Source organism: Indicator indicator, chromosome 22 (genome assembly GCF_027791375.1).
Source record: "Indicator indicator isolate 239-I01 chromosome 22, UM_Iind_1.1, whole genome shotgun sequence".
Classification (NCBI taxonomy): Eukaryota; Metazoa; Chordata; class Aves; order Piciformes; family Indicatoridae; genus Indicator; species Indicator indicator.
Window position 1 is genome coordinate 13,453,648 of NC_072031.1, and position 15,448 is coordinate 13,469,095.

The 15,448-nt window shown below is 43.8% G+C and overlaps 1 protein-coding gene across 1 annotated transcript in view; it reads left to right on the forward strand.

Moving 5' to 3' along the window:
- SDK1 (sidekick cell adhesion molecule 1) overlaps positions 1–15,448 on the forward strand; it is a 420,137-nt gene that overhangs the window by 390,188 nt on the left and 14,501 nt on the right. Inside the window, exons 36-40 of the mRNA XM_054390916.1 lie at positions 1,301–1,416; positions 3,105–3,291; positions 4,052–4,189; positions 7,248–7,409; positions 8,597–8,722. Coding sequence (XP_054246891.1) covers positions 1,301–1,416; positions 3,105–3,291; positions 4,052–4,189; positions 7,248–7,409; positions 8,597–8,722 — 729 coding nt within the window. The remainder of the gene's footprint in view (positions 1–1,300; positions 1,417–3,104; positions 3,292–4,051; positions 4,190–7,247; positions 7,410–8,596; positions 8,723–15,448) is intronic.

The window sequence follows — 15,448 nt, forward strand, 5'->3', positions numbered from 1 at the left end:
TCCATTAACGGCAGGGTGGGCAGTGATAATATGGAAACCACACAGTTAGAACAAAATAAATAGTTGGTGTCAGGCTGAGTGGGTGTTAATTACTGTTTTATTCTATAACTCGGAGGGGAGGGGAATATTGGTACGGAAGTGTGACTTATGAAGGTCATTCTCTCTGAAGGAAGAAGCCTCCAGAGGAACAGATAACCAGGGCTAGCGAACTCGAGTAGTGAATGTTTTATCACTTCTATTTCTGGCTTGTAAAGGGGCAGTGAGAAAAAAGACATCTTTTCTGGGGTGGTCTGGGTGAAGGCTACGGCAGCCTGAGCACAGAGAAGGGAGAAGTGCACCCTTTGCTCTGCCTTTCTCTTCCTCCTTCTGGAGTTTGAGCAGGACACACTCCGGCCCCTTCTCTGCAAACAGAACACGTGCTGCTTTGTTAAGACCTGCCGGAGGCACAGACAGCAGGTCAGGAAAACAGAGCGTCCTTGCTAGCTGCTGGGGAAGAAAATCCACCTGCACCAAGCTGGAGCTTGATGAAGGGAAGGATGGCGTGACCCGGGCGCGCTCCAAGATTGGTTTTCTAGGACAGCACAATGCAAAGAAAAAATGCCATCAGGAGCCAAAAAGTGCCAGCACCTATCTGTGAAGGTGTAATCAAAGCAGCAAACTGAAGGCTGTAGAATCATAGAATGGTTTGGGTTGGAAGGGACCTTTAAAGGTCACCCTGTCCAACTCCCCTGTAGTTAGCAGGAACATCTTCAACTAGAGCAGGTTGCTCAGGGCCCCATCCTATATGGCCTGGAATGTTTCCAGGGATGGAGAGGTAATTTTCAACAGTATTTTGACTCTGAGTCTTGGAGCCTTGCAAACAGGCTGTGACAAAAGCCTTGACGCCGAGGACCAGAACAGGCTGATGGAGGCCAGGGCATTGCCTTGCTCCCAGGTACTTTCAGGAGTGGTTGGTTAGGAGAACAGTGTCACTGCCAAAGGCAAGCCCCAAAGGTTACAATAGAACGAAGACAGAATTATCCTTTTGTTTTCAAAAGCTGCTGGCAGGAATTGAGTTGATTCAATGTCTAACAGTGCTGTGTGGGACAGAACATAGCCACGACCAGAGGCTCGGCTGTTCCTCAGTCCAAGTGTACCAAGAGTTTCCTGTGGTTCAGATACCTCCTGGGCTCACTCTGGCAGCTGACTTGTGGCATAAAGAGAATCTGTTCTGGGTCCTTCCACAAATGGAAAATTGCAACCTGGTTATGAACTGGTTCTGCTTGTCACTATTAATTCTTCTGTTTTCCTTTCTCTCTAGCACCAGCACTGGCCCCACAGAACATCCAAGTAAACTCCCTTTCTGCAAGCCAGCTGGAGCTCACCTGGGACCCCCCTCCTGCTGACAGCCAAAATGGGAACATCCAAGGCTATAAGGCAATCCTCCAATTTCCACTGGTTTCCTTTATCTTGCATGGCATTGCCGTAAACTTGTGAGATAGCTCTGCAAACTACAGTTGCTCTCACTGCATAAAGCAAATTAAAACAGTTTTCAGACTGCAGTACAGAAATGGCACCAAGTCCCAAAACCAAAAGAAAGAGAATGAGACTGTGGCTTGGAGAAAAGAGGAAGTGATTTGCTATTTGTGGAGTAGGAGAGCATGGGGAGGCAGGGTATGCAGATAAGGAGGAAGCTCCACTTATGCAGGCAACATATCTGCTCCAAAAAGCAACAGACACAGAAGAGCTAGGGGCAAGAAATGTATTGAATAAAATTAACTGAACTTTCTATCTATCAAATGTTACAAGCCACTAGGAAAAACAGAATTTTCTCCAAGCTAGAAGCCTGAGCCAGGTCAGATTTCAGAAGAATTATTTCATTTCCTTAACTTTAACAAGATTAAATCACCGCATTAATTGCGTTTGGTTCATAGGCAACAAGCACGTTGCAGAGGCATGTTGTTTAGCTTCTCCAGCATGAGAATGGACCCTCAGAGACTGGAAGTGGGCAAGTCTACAAACAGTGAAGCTTGGCTTGGGTTCAGTGTCTGGCTCTGCCTCTGACCATGAATTTAAGTCCATAAGTGAAGAAAAGCCAAGCCAATGTGAATAATCTGGCATCCTTTCTTGGCAGTAACAAGCATCCTTATATATCAATTCATGTTCTTTTCCTTTTGTACACATATAGATGGCTCTAACAGCTTGGCTTGTAGAGCCAAGGTGGAGTCTTGCCTTGGCTCATTCTCTCAACTTTCTGGCTTGCATTGGCCTGTTGTAATGCTCTTGCTGCCAGGCCTGTCCAATAAGTAGGGCTGGCAGCAATTTTCCTCTTGGAAACAACTTCTCCAAAGCCTGATTTTATGGCAGCAGGATGAAAATTATGTAAGGGAAGAATGGGGAAACGTACCTCAAAGAACTTTAGGGAAAGTCTTTATTACCCTCTTCAGGAAGGTAGTTGCTTGGCTGTCCTGTGAACACAAATGGTGTAACTGTTGTGTGCATACAGAGGGGAATTACAGACTGTTGTATCAGGATGCCAGTGCTGACAGGCAGTGAGTGTTTCAGGGAGAATTTAAAAAAAACTGATCTCTCCTTGCTGAACTCTGGCAGCTCATATCCGCTGTCATTAGGCCACATTCTTCAGCCTGGGCTTTATTTTTGAGTGATGTACTCAGCTATGGGGTCACTGGACTTGTAGGAATTTGCCAAGGGAAGATAAAAGGCCAGGCACATGGTGAAAAGCATTGGTATCTCATTTAATGGAGGAGTGCAGAGCAAGACTGGAATGGAAAGAAAATAGAAATGGGTAGATTCAGGTTGGATGTCAGGAAGAAGTTTTTCACCATGAGGGTGGTGAGACACTGGAACAGATTGCCCAGGGAGGTAGTAGAAGCCTCATCCCTGGAGGATTTAAGGCTAGGCTGGATGTGGCTCTGAACAACCTGATCTAAGGTGAGGTGTCCCTGCCCATGGCAGAGGGGTTGGAACTGGATGATCCTTGAGGTCCCTTCCAACCCTAATTCTATGATTCTATGACTGTGCCCCCTTCCTCCTTTTATGTAGTTGCAATACCCAGACATTTTCTAGAGTGTGAGATATGCCACCTCATCTCATTCTTCTAACAGATTTATTACTGGGAGAGTGACATCCAAAACGACACAGAGAAAGTGAAGGTCCTTTTCCTCCCGGAGACAACTGTTCGCCTCAAGAACCTGACCAGCCACACGCGGTACATGGTCTGCATCTCCGCATTCAACGCAGCTGGGGATGGCCCCAGGAGCAGCCCCTCGCAGGGCAGGACACACCAGGCAGGTATGGGACCCTGCTCTTGTCTCAAAGCACAGACCTGGTGATGACCAGCATGTAACTGGACAGTGGTTAAGGGAAATGAGTGGATACAGGTGGGTGCTGGTGCTTAGATTTAGCTTTTGGATGGGATGTTACATTGTCATGGTCCTAGAGGTAAAAAAAACAGAATTAGGTAAGTGGACCATGTGGCAAAGGGAGTGATACAGTAGAAAAGAGAATGGATTGGCAGAAGGGTCAGTGCCTTCCCAAGCTGGTCCAGACCAAAACTGTCAGTCTGTTTCTGGACTCTGCTATTGCATCCGAAAATCCAAAGAAACTCTCATCTCCAGTGCCTGGGAGTTGCCCAAAGAGTCCTGTGGAGAATTGTTGTGCTTTTTCTAATTCTTCAGTTTTTTTTCAGCTGACTCAGCAGCCACCCAGTCAGACTGAGCTGTCTGTGCTGGATGCAACTGTGATGTGGCTGTGGCTTCATCACAGGGTGAAGGCAATGCCCTGTATGCTCACACAGTGCCTTTCTGAGGGTCTTTCCCTTCTGTGTCCTATCTCCTTGCCTGCTTTTGAGGCTCAGCTTTGCAGCTGAGTATTTTTAAGGCCAGGCTGACTTTCTGATGGATTACAGGATGTTTGGATGCAATTGACAAATCCCATTCTCAATTTGTTTCCTTTAGATTAAGGCTGGGCAAATAAGGCAATGTTTTATAATACATAGGTGTGTCAGATTGACTACCCCTGCTGCAATTCGATCTATTTGTAATCCTTTCAGCACCCAGTGCTCCCAGCTTCCTGGCCTTCTCTGAGATCACTTGCACTACACTCAATGTCTCTTGGGGTGAGCCGACAGCAGCAAATGGAGTCCTGCAGGGTTATCGAGTAGTCTACGAGCCTTTGGCTCCCGTCCAGGGTAAGAAAGACTTCAGATCATACATATTCATGAGGGAAGGACAGAAAAATACTGTAGCATCTTTTATCTCTGCCCAATTTCCCACTTGCCCTCTGCCATTTTCCAGGAGAAGCCAGGTGGCAGAGGGTAAATAAAACAATTCTGCCTTTGCCAAAGCTGCTCAGTGAACTCTAATGTTGTGGAGTGTAGCTTTTGTCTGTCCCCTCTCATTTTCTTGCACAAACTCTATTCTGTATGATTTGAAAAGTCATTTTGTGGTCATCATTACCTGGTATGGGTGAAGAGGAGACTCAGCCTGAGAGTGCCTGATTGTCTCCCTGTGTTGAAACTGCTGAGTAGGCTCCATCCTAGAATAGTCATCAGATGCATTTGTGTTGCTTATCAAATCATGTGTCATTTCTGTTATCATAAAGATTGCCCAGGCATCAAATACGTACCAGTCATCAGTGGTACAGCTGCCACTTCTGACAGGTGAAAATAACTGTGTTAGGAACGGGGTTGTGTCTGTTTAGGTGGAGCTTGCGAGAGACATTTCTAACCCAGCACTAGATTTGAGCTAGAGCAGAACAATGGTGTGGCCACAAGTGGTTCATTCATTTGCCAGAACAGCAACAGAGAAAGATTTGGCCCTTTTCTGAAAACAAATGCAAATACATTCCAAAGGTGAATTAGAAAAGATTGCAAAGTTTGTGGATGGGTCTTATTAGTATTTTTATATTCCTGGTAAATCGCCAATAGTTCAATAGGATGTCCAACTTTGGCAGCGTGACAGCAGGGAAAGTAATTTCAGCCATTGCCAATCCATTTTAAACTCTTTTCCAAAGAAATAAGGATATCAATCACTCGTATTTGCTTCTTCTGTAAGGAATAAAGATCTATATTGTCTGAATATCCATATCTCCTGCACTGAGAAAGTTATATTCAAGAATGAAAATACAGGAATGGAAGCACTTTCAGCCTTTGCGACTGGCAGGTCTGAGCACAAAGAGCTAATGCAGATTGTGACCAAGAAATGTGCACAGGGTATGCAGGAGGTTCAGGCTGTTTGGGCATTTCCTGCCTTTTATTCATTCCTACACTGTTTAAGAATACACTCTTTCCCCCTGGAAACATAGAAGTGTCAGATCATGTTTTCTCTGCATGCATTTGACTTAACACCCTCAGCATCTTTGTTTTATTGTCTTCTCCTCACCTTCCTCTGTGCTATCTCTGACTCCAGTTTGTCTCTCTTTTCCCTGTAGATTTCTGATATAAGTGGGAAGGTTATGGAGAGCTTTTCCTCAGATTCTCAATTTTTACCTACATTTATTTCCCAGTTTCTATCCATTTGCTCTTGTGATGTTTTCCTTATAGCAAACATATTTATTCTTCCACCGTGGTTGTAATCCCTCTGTCGGTGTCATCGTTTTCCTCCAATAGAGAAGCCATGCTCCTTTACTTAGGGAGCAAGGTAAAGCCAAACCCATTTGAAGATGGCACACACGATGCTGAATGCAGACAGCTGCCAGACTCCACAATCCCAGAGTGTCCTTCCAGCCCTGGGTCTCACATTCCTGTGTGCCAACACTACAATGCACCAACACAGACAGACCAAACCCCTCTGGAGCTTTCTTCTTGCATCATTTGATTTCACACCCATTGATGATTTTCAGCTGAGCATCCTCACCATGGTTGTGGTGACACTTCCTGCATCCCCACTCCCAAGCCACCTCTTCAAACCTGTGTGTTCTGCTAACAGAGCAATCTGTTCTTTAGCAGTCCTCACCCTGTTTGACCTTTTATTGTTTAAGCTTTACAGCATTATGTTTTACACAATAATAGACAACAAAATTGCCCTGGAGCTTTTTTTAACAGTCCCTTCTTTTTTTCTTTTTTTTTAAATAAAACTTCAAAAATGACAAATGCTTCCTGATTTGTCTCAGAGAAATGAAATAGCACACCTAGGGTAGGAGAGGAGCACTTTTACTGCTTCCTCGTTAACCAAGGAAAGATTCCCTGAGTTATAAATTGTATCTGGGAGAAAACTTTGAACAGAAATTGCTTGGACATTTTTCTTTATTTAACTGATGAAAACTGAAAGCATCATCCTGATTTGCATAAAACAAGCATCTGGATTGAAAAACATCTTTCTTCTGCATTTTTCTAGAAAGATAAATTAGCCAGAAGCCTTCTTTAGTGGAAAAAATATTCTTGGTTTGAAATGTGTTATGCCTGTCTACAGAACCAGAAAAAGGCCCAAAAGACTGTAAATTCCAGCTTTGCCCTGTAAAATATTTTATAAATTGAATTCTTCCCATTGACTTGCTTCTAGAAAGTTTCAGTAAAAACAAGATTTTTGTTTACAAAGCACTCATTGCCCTTAGTGCGGCATTGAGAAGATAAATGTGAAACTCTCTCCGAGCCTTGATGAGGAAAACAGCAGTGATTTTAATTCATCCATGTATGAAAAATTCCTCAGAGAGTGAATGAAACACAAGTGATGACTTCAGCCTTGTCCAAGCTAATAGTGCTTTGATTGCACCTCCTGTTTCAGTGGCATCTATACCCCTAGGATCCCTGTGAGATATGCATCCTTTATTCTGCATTCACTTGGTAATGGTGGAAATGACAGGAGGAGATGAAAGAAAAGAACCTGGCCCTTGTTTTCTCCTCCAGGCAATGTTGCAGGTTAGGAGGCAAAGGAGCAATGGAGAAATGCTTGCTTAGGAAGTGATCTGCAACATGCAGTCTTCTTCGTTTACCTCCTCCTTTCTTCCCAGAGTAATTAGTGAAGTTGCATGAAGTCTCTTGGTAATTTCCCAGTTGTGTTGTAACGGTTTTTTTCTTGTCAGTACCCACTTATCAAGCTTAAACTCTAATTATACTTATCAGTGCTGAAAATTGGCTATTATCGCTACTTAAACTCCTGCTAATTGTAAGAAATACTTTCTTAGCAAACTGTTAGATAATTTTACTTACCATCAAGATGTAATAAGCTCCCCTTTATTTCTCTTTTTGCATTGCAACCTTCCCTTTTTTTTTTTTTTTTTTTTTTTTTTTGGCTGTGTGGTTCTTCCAGGGGTTAGTAAGGTGGTGACTGTGGACATTAAAGGGAACTGGCAGCGCTGGTTGAAGGTCCGAGATCTCACCAAGGGCATGACCTATTTATTCAGAGTGCAAGCCCGAACCATCGCCTACGGTCCTGAACTGCAAGCCAACGTCACAGCTGGGCCAGCAGAAGGTAAGTGGAACCATAAAAGCCAGATCACTTATACAAACAAGGTCCAACAGTGGGGAATAGTGGACTCAGGGCTTCACAGGAATTTCTAAGCCAAGGAGAAATTGAGTCACAGGAGCGCAGGACATGATTCAGTGAGTTTCACAACTGCCCATGAAAAGCATGTTTCCCTTTTTCCTATAATCTGGAAGTCTGATGTGAATAAACAAAACAGTGTGAATAAATCATGACACAAATGGGCTAGCTGGGGATTTCAAAGCTGCAGCCTGACAGCGTGGCACATAATTCTGACAGTTCTGCTATGAGATGGAGTCAGAACTGGGATAACTTTGCTGAAACCAGCAGAGGTTCCTGGATGTAAAGCCTTGAAAGACTTTTTACAATTGTACTTCAGCTTATTCAGAGGAAGAGATTTCCTGATACGTCAAGAGGAGCTCAAGGCTGAACCCCAGCTTTGTTCCTTTTGGTGTGTACCAAAAGGAGTTGTTTTCCTGTTTGATCAGTAATTTTGATAAACAGATAATCTAACCAGGTAAATGCCCTCCAGTGACATAAGCCTGCCCAGTAAATGATGCAACATCCAAGTAAATGGTCACATTTCTGATTTTTGCTTCTTTTTCCAGCTCTGGGAAATATTTATGTCTTCCCATCAGAGCCACATCTGGCAGTTCCACTCTTCTTGGTGCCAGCAAGCTTTCATTTTATCACAGTACCCTCCATAGCCATTAGCTGTGTACAGCAGTGCTGTGAATCCACAGTTTAACTTTCATGCCCCAACACAGGCAGTATAAATCAGGAATCCTCTCCAACATGAGAGTGGCTTCTTCCAAAGTGAATGGGCAGGCAGCTGTCCCCATGAACCTCTCCCTGAAATTCAGAGGCTGCCTTCAAACTCTGAAGTCAGAAATAGCAGTAGCAATGTGATATGTTAGTAGTTAAAATGAGAATGTTTTTTCTCATTCCTTCTTAACATAGGTATCTGTAAAACCCAGCCATATATATGTAGCTGCTGGTACTAGAACTGGTGAAAGATTTAGGTCAGTAGCCCACTGAGCTGGTTTATGTGGCCTGTATGTTCACCAGCATTTCTAGATTACTAATTTTTTCCCTTGGATCAGTAGAAGAAATGGAGATCACTGCAGTCTGTCTGTGGTACCACCACCATTTGCTATTTTTGGTTCATCTTTCAGGGTCTCCTGGCTCCCCTCAGGAAATTCTGGTGACAAAATCTGCTTCTGGGCTGACTCTGCAATGGACTGAGGGAGACTCAGGAGAAAAACCCACAACTGGCTACATTATAGAGGCACGACCCTCAGGTAAGCCACTTTGATGAGTTCCCTTCCTTCAGTCCACACTGAAAGCCATCCTGCAGTGGGAGAGGTTGTTTGTCATCCCAGTAAGATAATGGGATTTTTGTGAGAGAATCCAGTATTAAACCATTGCTGGTAGGATATGTGGTTTAGCAGATTGTCTCCTGTTTAGGAACAGACAGAAAATTAGCCTGAGTGCTCTGGCTTTCACTGTGCTATATCACTGGTAAATCATCCAACAGATGAGCTAATATAGTTAATAATTAAAACTCATTTAAATGCTTACTGCATCTTTCATGCACAAGGACTAATAAGTGCTTGCAAGTTGCCTTGTGAGGACCACAGATAGAAATCTGTCCTCTCCCTGCAGCAGAGCACAGCAGCTAATTACTGTTTTAATGTTAATAACAGGGCCAGGACTTTAGCACCATGTACACATCACTTTCCCCATTTGTTCTACAGGGATGGCATTAGCAGGGGTGGGGGAGGAATCTTTGCATCACCACAGGTTTTTTTCTCAGTGCTTTCCCAGATATCCTTTGCTTCTGGGATTTGCCATCTTACTGAAGCTGCAGTCTGCTTTTTCCAGAATATTTTCCCAGCTGGACAAGGTCATTTTATAAATGGGCATATGCTCCAGCCTGTTTGCAGCCTCTCCCAGCTTGCAAACTCAGTAAGTGCATACTTTCTGGTGACCAAGTCATTAAGAAAAAAAGAGTGAACGCTGCCAGACCCCTGTGTAATCTCACTTGATAATTTCCTTCCACTCTGACAGTGGCTGTTGATAAACCATTCACTCAGGACAGTTTTCCAGCTGGTGATGCATCTACCAGATACTTGTTTCACGTAGGCCATGTTTGAATGTCACCATGTCAAAAGCTTTGCTGGAGTCAGGATAGATGATGTCTGCTCTTTCTCCTCTATTGACAAGGTCTGCTACCCTGTCACAGGAGGAAATTAGACATGATTTATACTTGACATATCCATGCTTGCTGCTTGTTCTTCCCTTTTTTTAACTTCTAGGTGCTTGCACATTGCATGATTATATATTGATTAAATAAATGCTTATCTGTTTGATTGTATGAAGGATCCTTCTTCTTGTTGGTGTCTGGACTGTAAGGTGGCATTTCAAACCAATTATTTTAATTATGTTTAACCAGACCAGCAACAAAATTGTTGCCTGCCTTTCTGTGGTCATCACTGAAGATGCGTACCTGAATCTCAGAATTTTTTTCCCTAGCGAAGTTCTGCTGGGACCTTGAGATTTCTTCCCTGTTTCTGTCATTTAACTTGACAATTGTTTTCAAAACAAAGTCAAAGGACAGTGTGTGCTTTCTCAAAGCACTGGAGCTTCACAGAGTGATCAAGGTTTTCTTTTTTTTTTTTTTAATTGGAGGCTTGATAGGGCCATGCTTCTCTTTCTTTTACATCAGCTTATTGATTTCTGCCCTTATTTCTTCATAGGTGGGAAATATTCTGTCTTATTTCAACAGCATTGTTTAGATAGCAAGTTAAACCAAAACTGCTTATTGAAGTTCACTTACCAGGCTACATTTGCCTGGTTTTTGAGTAAGACTCTTTCAGAGGGAAAGCTGCAGCTCATGTACAGATTGCCTGCAAGCTGGCAATTCAACTCGTGTGAGTGGTGACATTGCAAACTCATCCAATATTCCTGGCCTTGTCTCACCACTGGATGTGAACAAACATTTTGCAGTTCATGGCTAAAGATGTAGGATTTGTGGCCCACTCTTTTTAAGTAGGAAGAAAATAGTCCCTCCAAGGCAGGTCTGAGCTGCATTAACCCTGGGTCACTTCTGTTGGCCCCACTCCACTGATCCTGGAAGCACACAGAAGACGGTCTTATTCTCCTGCTCTTGCAACCTGACTGTTGAGGCATTTAATTCCTCTTCAGATTATTTTAATCCTATTCATGCTGCTGTAGCAAATGAACTAGGCATTTGTATGCTGGATTCTCATCCTTCATTCTGGTTGCAGCTGTAGGGAGCGTGAAATGTGATCCAGGAGAGGAGACAGACTAATTGGAACGTTTGCTTATTTCACTCTAGTGTTGGCTTCCTTTCTGTGCCACTTTTCTTCCTCAGCTTTGCAAGGAGGAGCTTGAAATCTAAATCACGAGCTCAACAAAAGCAGGGAACTAATTCTTCCTGTCAGGTCTGGTCATTCAGAGCAGCTTCTGTTTTAATATCATTCTAAGAATTTGTTTCTGCACTTTGATTTATGGGGATAGTAGCTTGTGGATTGGAGCCACCTTTGTTTTCAGGGAGCTGTCCAAGATGGAGAGCAGTTGACTTGTGCCCTGCACATAATATCAAGGAAAGAAAAGTTATTCCTTCTTCTAAGATCAAAAAAAAGGGGGCATCAAACAGACAGATGAAAAGCTTTAGCTTGTTGCCAATATTTAAATGCAATACCACTACCTTAGAGTTTCACATCTCAAGTGTCATCTATTATAGACCTCATTACCCCAAACGTTATATGCTGCATCATCTCATTTTCCTTGCTGTAGCTCCCTGCCAAGACTCTTCCATGAGAGTAGGAGGGTGGCTTTCTGTCAGAAATGGCAAACCCTACCCCCTTTTGTCACTTCCCTTTGAATTTTCCACTGCTCTGCTGTGTCTCCCAGGGCTCCAGCTGCCCTGCTGGGTCTAGCAGTGGTGGCAGCAAGCTGCTGAAGTTGTTCATTTGATCTCCCCATTTCTTTCCCAGATTAATGGAAGGCGACCAGCCTGGCTATCGCCTTAGCATTTTCAGTATCCTTAGACATAGGGATGGAGCAGGCACACCAGTATTTTTTCCAGAGCAATCTGTGCTAGAGGAAGAAGGCATTACAGAAAGAGAAGTTTTTCTTTGCCTTAAACTTCTCCATCTTTGGAGAAGTGAATTCAAGTTTAGTTCCTTGTGCACTGTAAGAAATACAATTAAGCAGCTTCTGTCACTGCCACCATCAGCACTCCTCAGATATCAACTGGGCTGGCTACAGAATGGATATTAGATTGTGTCCTCGGTCTTCACATACAGAGGAAAGGACAGAAGTGGCTCAACAATGCTGAGGTTCCCAGAGCTGCTGAAGGAGTAGAGAAGTTGGTTTCGCCTCTCTTTTCCCAGTCCTGTGTCACATCCAATCTCCTCTCTCTGCACTGGGCTTTAATCGTGGGTATGTGGTCTGCAAAGTTCCAAGCAGTCTCACATCAACTTGCCTTCCGGTTATCCCCTGCTTGCAGATGAGTTGTTTCCATATAACATTCTAGGAAGCCACACTGCCAGGAGTGCACGTGGGTAAGTAATTGCCAGCATGAGACCTTCATGCCTGTGTTGGCCTGCTGCAGCCATCTTCAGCTGCAGGGCAGTCATGCAGGTGTTTGGTCAGAGAATCACAGAATGGTAGAGTGGTGGAAGGGACCTCTCTCTGCTCCCCCTGCTAAGACAGGCTCGGCTAGAGCAGGTTGCACAGGAGCGTGTCCAGGTGGGTTTTAAAAGTCTCCAAAGAAGGAGACTCAGCCTCTCCTCACAAGAGAGATGCTCTGGTCCACTAATCATCTTTGTGGCCCTCCAATGGACACTCTCCAGTAGTTCCCTGGCCCTCTTGAACTGAAGAGCCCAGAACTAGACACGATACAGCAGGTGTGGCCTCACTAGGTCAATCAACTTCAAATCTTGACAAGCCAATATTTCCTCTTCTGCTTCCTCTCCCCATCACACATTTTGGGGTTTGTTTGCTGGGGATGACTTTAGCCCAGAGAGAACTGCATCTTAACATGCATCCAATAGTAATATATTTATGACTCTAGCTGGCATGGACAGATTAAATTCAACAATTAAACTCAGGTCAGCCATAAGCTTAGGCTATAAGCAAGTCAGAAAAGCAGGGACTTTTTACTCACCAAAATGATCAGTGCCATGAAGGGAGAAAACCTTTTGGGGAAGAACTTATCTACTTGAAGTGGGAGTTGTGCTTTCCAGAAATTGTGGTTTTTCACTTCCTACACCTCGAGGGCAGATCTCACTTTTTGTTTCCTTTCTGGTGTCTTGAGTAATGTTTTTTTATGTTTGCTTCCTTCTCCATTTATTTTTAAACAAATGAGTGTCAAACATGGCCACAAACCAGCAGAAGTCAGTAAATTCAAAGCGAAGGCTGCAGCTGCATTGCTGGCATCTGCCATGGGGCCTTTGGTTTGCTTCTGCTCACAGAAGATATGCCCAGGCTGACAGTTTGTCAGCCTTCACTTTTCATTCTTGTCCTTTCACTATTCTGCATGATAATCCAGCCCTTTGCCTCTGACAAAAACATCCACGTGGTAGTTGGGTTCCTCTGCAGGAGGAATGCTACTCGCCTTCAGCTGGTCCTTAACTCTCAGCAGCTTCTCCCCTCTTAAACCTCCTAATGAGTAATTAGGAAAAAGTTTTACAGCAGGGCTTTGCTCTTACTCCAAGAGGGGGAAGGCTGGTGATGCAGACCCCAGTAACTGACAGCTCTCCATCTCTGCAGCCACAGCAGTGTGGCAGTTGTTTTTTAGTGGCCCCAGTTAGCAGAGCCAGGAGCCTTTGCTGCTGACTGACAGTTTTATTCAGCATGGAGACCTTGATTAATTGCCTGTGAAGCCAGGCTGGCCCCTGGCTGCTGCGTATGGCTGCAGTGCACCATGCTGCTCCTCACCAGCATAGGATGGCTGGGGCAGGCTGGACATCATGTTAGGTCAGAGGTGATTTCATCTTTCCCTGTCATTCAGCTCTTCCCTCTATGCATGCACCTCACTCCCAAACTGGATGCAGAAGTCAAGTCTGGGAGGCAAAGATCAAATCTCAGCAGAAAGCAGGGCTGGGGCAGGGTGAAGCATTGACAGGAGCAAGAAGTAAAGAAAGAAATATTTTTTACTGAGAAGCCCTCCCTTTGCCATCAGCCATTTAGGGCTTTGTTCTTTGCAAGAAGCTGCCTGCCCAGTGGAAAGCCATACAAAATAAAGGGACAGATGTTATTGAAGGACAAGCATTTGTGTGCTTGCTGCCAGCTGTGCTACTTCTCTCAGGTTTGAACTGGGAGTGTGCTGGGGCTGGCTGAGCCCTACACCTCTCCACAGGGGTTGTGTTGCCAGTTTTGCTTTTCTGAGCAGTTTCTATGAGTTAATCCCCAGTTGATATCCCAGCCACAGCATGAGCATCTTTTCTCCCTCAACTGAGTGGAAAATACTGTGTACAGTGTGCTAATGATTTTCTACTGAACTTAAAGGCCAATCTTTCCTATCACAGGTGACCTTCTAATGAATTCTCTTTCAGCTGAACTTGTAACATTTAGAGCAAGCCTAGTTTTGAGGGATGGGAGAAGAGATGCAGTGAATGAATTTAGAAGAGTATGTGTGTGTCTCTTCAATATTTAATCTCCAGGCTCAGCACTGAAATAAAAAGCTTTTTAAGTTTGGATACATCTGATTGCAATTTCTGTCTACAAAGTGGAGGCTGAATATTCCAGATGAAGGGAAGATAAATTAATCGAGGCTATGGAATTTTAAACCTTTGTTGGACAGGGTTTGGGAAGCCACAGACTATACTTGTGCATAGCATTTTCTTGGAGGCAGCAGAGGAGCAGATATAAAGATGTCCCCATTGCCAGGATGCCACTCTGCAGCTTTCTGACCACTGTAGCTGCCTGAGCAACTCTCTGCAATCCCAAGGATCACATGCTGGTGCAATCTTGACCAAGCCCTGTTTCCTACCCCAACAAAAAAGGTTTAGGCAAAGATTCTGTTAATGAATCAAAGGAGATGGGCCAGAGAAGATAAGTCCACCAGCTGGAGCATCTCCAAATCCCTCCAAAGAAACATCTACCAGCAGCCTTTGCTGCTCCACACCATCACCACCATAACCAAGGGGACAGATGCTGGCTTCTCAGAGGTGATTTTTCCCAACTTTTTGCAAGCTTTGCAGAGTGGTTCAATTTGCACTGCTTGGTCTGTTGGATATTCTGCACCATGTAGCCTGATAGATTTGAGAAAATGAGTGAGAAAGTGAACAGTTGTGTTTGTTGCAATGAGTGTTGAACATTCATTTTTATTGTTGCCTTTTCTTTCCCCATTTAAGTGGCTTTCAATGCAAACAAATTGCTTTCCAGACAATTCACAATGGGCTCAAATTCTCTTATTGCTGTTTACAAATGTGTTTATGAAAGCTCAGGCAATTCTAGCAATTATGGCAATATTTTATAGTCTGAGATGCATCTTCCTGGTATTGGTGGTTGCAACAATCCAACTTTGAAAGTGCATCCCTCACCCCACCCTCTTCAGAGAAACTAAATCCCAAGCTCCCTTTTTATTACATTGTCAGTTTACATGGTAGAAATAATCTTGCCTTCTATTGCCCTGTAAAAGGGAAGTCAATATTTTATCTCTTGTTTTATAGCCATTGTAATATCCAACTAATACATAACAATGGCACATTATGATAACTTCATTATACTCTGATCATGCTGGTGAATAATGTATTGGTCTGAATTTTAAGCATGACAGAAAAATTACCTATTTTTATTGTTCTGTGGTATTTCTCAAATGTAGCTGGAACAATAACATCTCAGCCTGGCTTTTTGCATCCACTGAGACTGCCAATCCTCCTGATCAGAAAAGATGTAGTTTGGGAGTTGTTAGTCATTGTGTGTGTGGCTAGATGTGCAGCACAGCACAAATTACGGAGCCAATATTTACTGATGCCAAAGTTAAAACATTC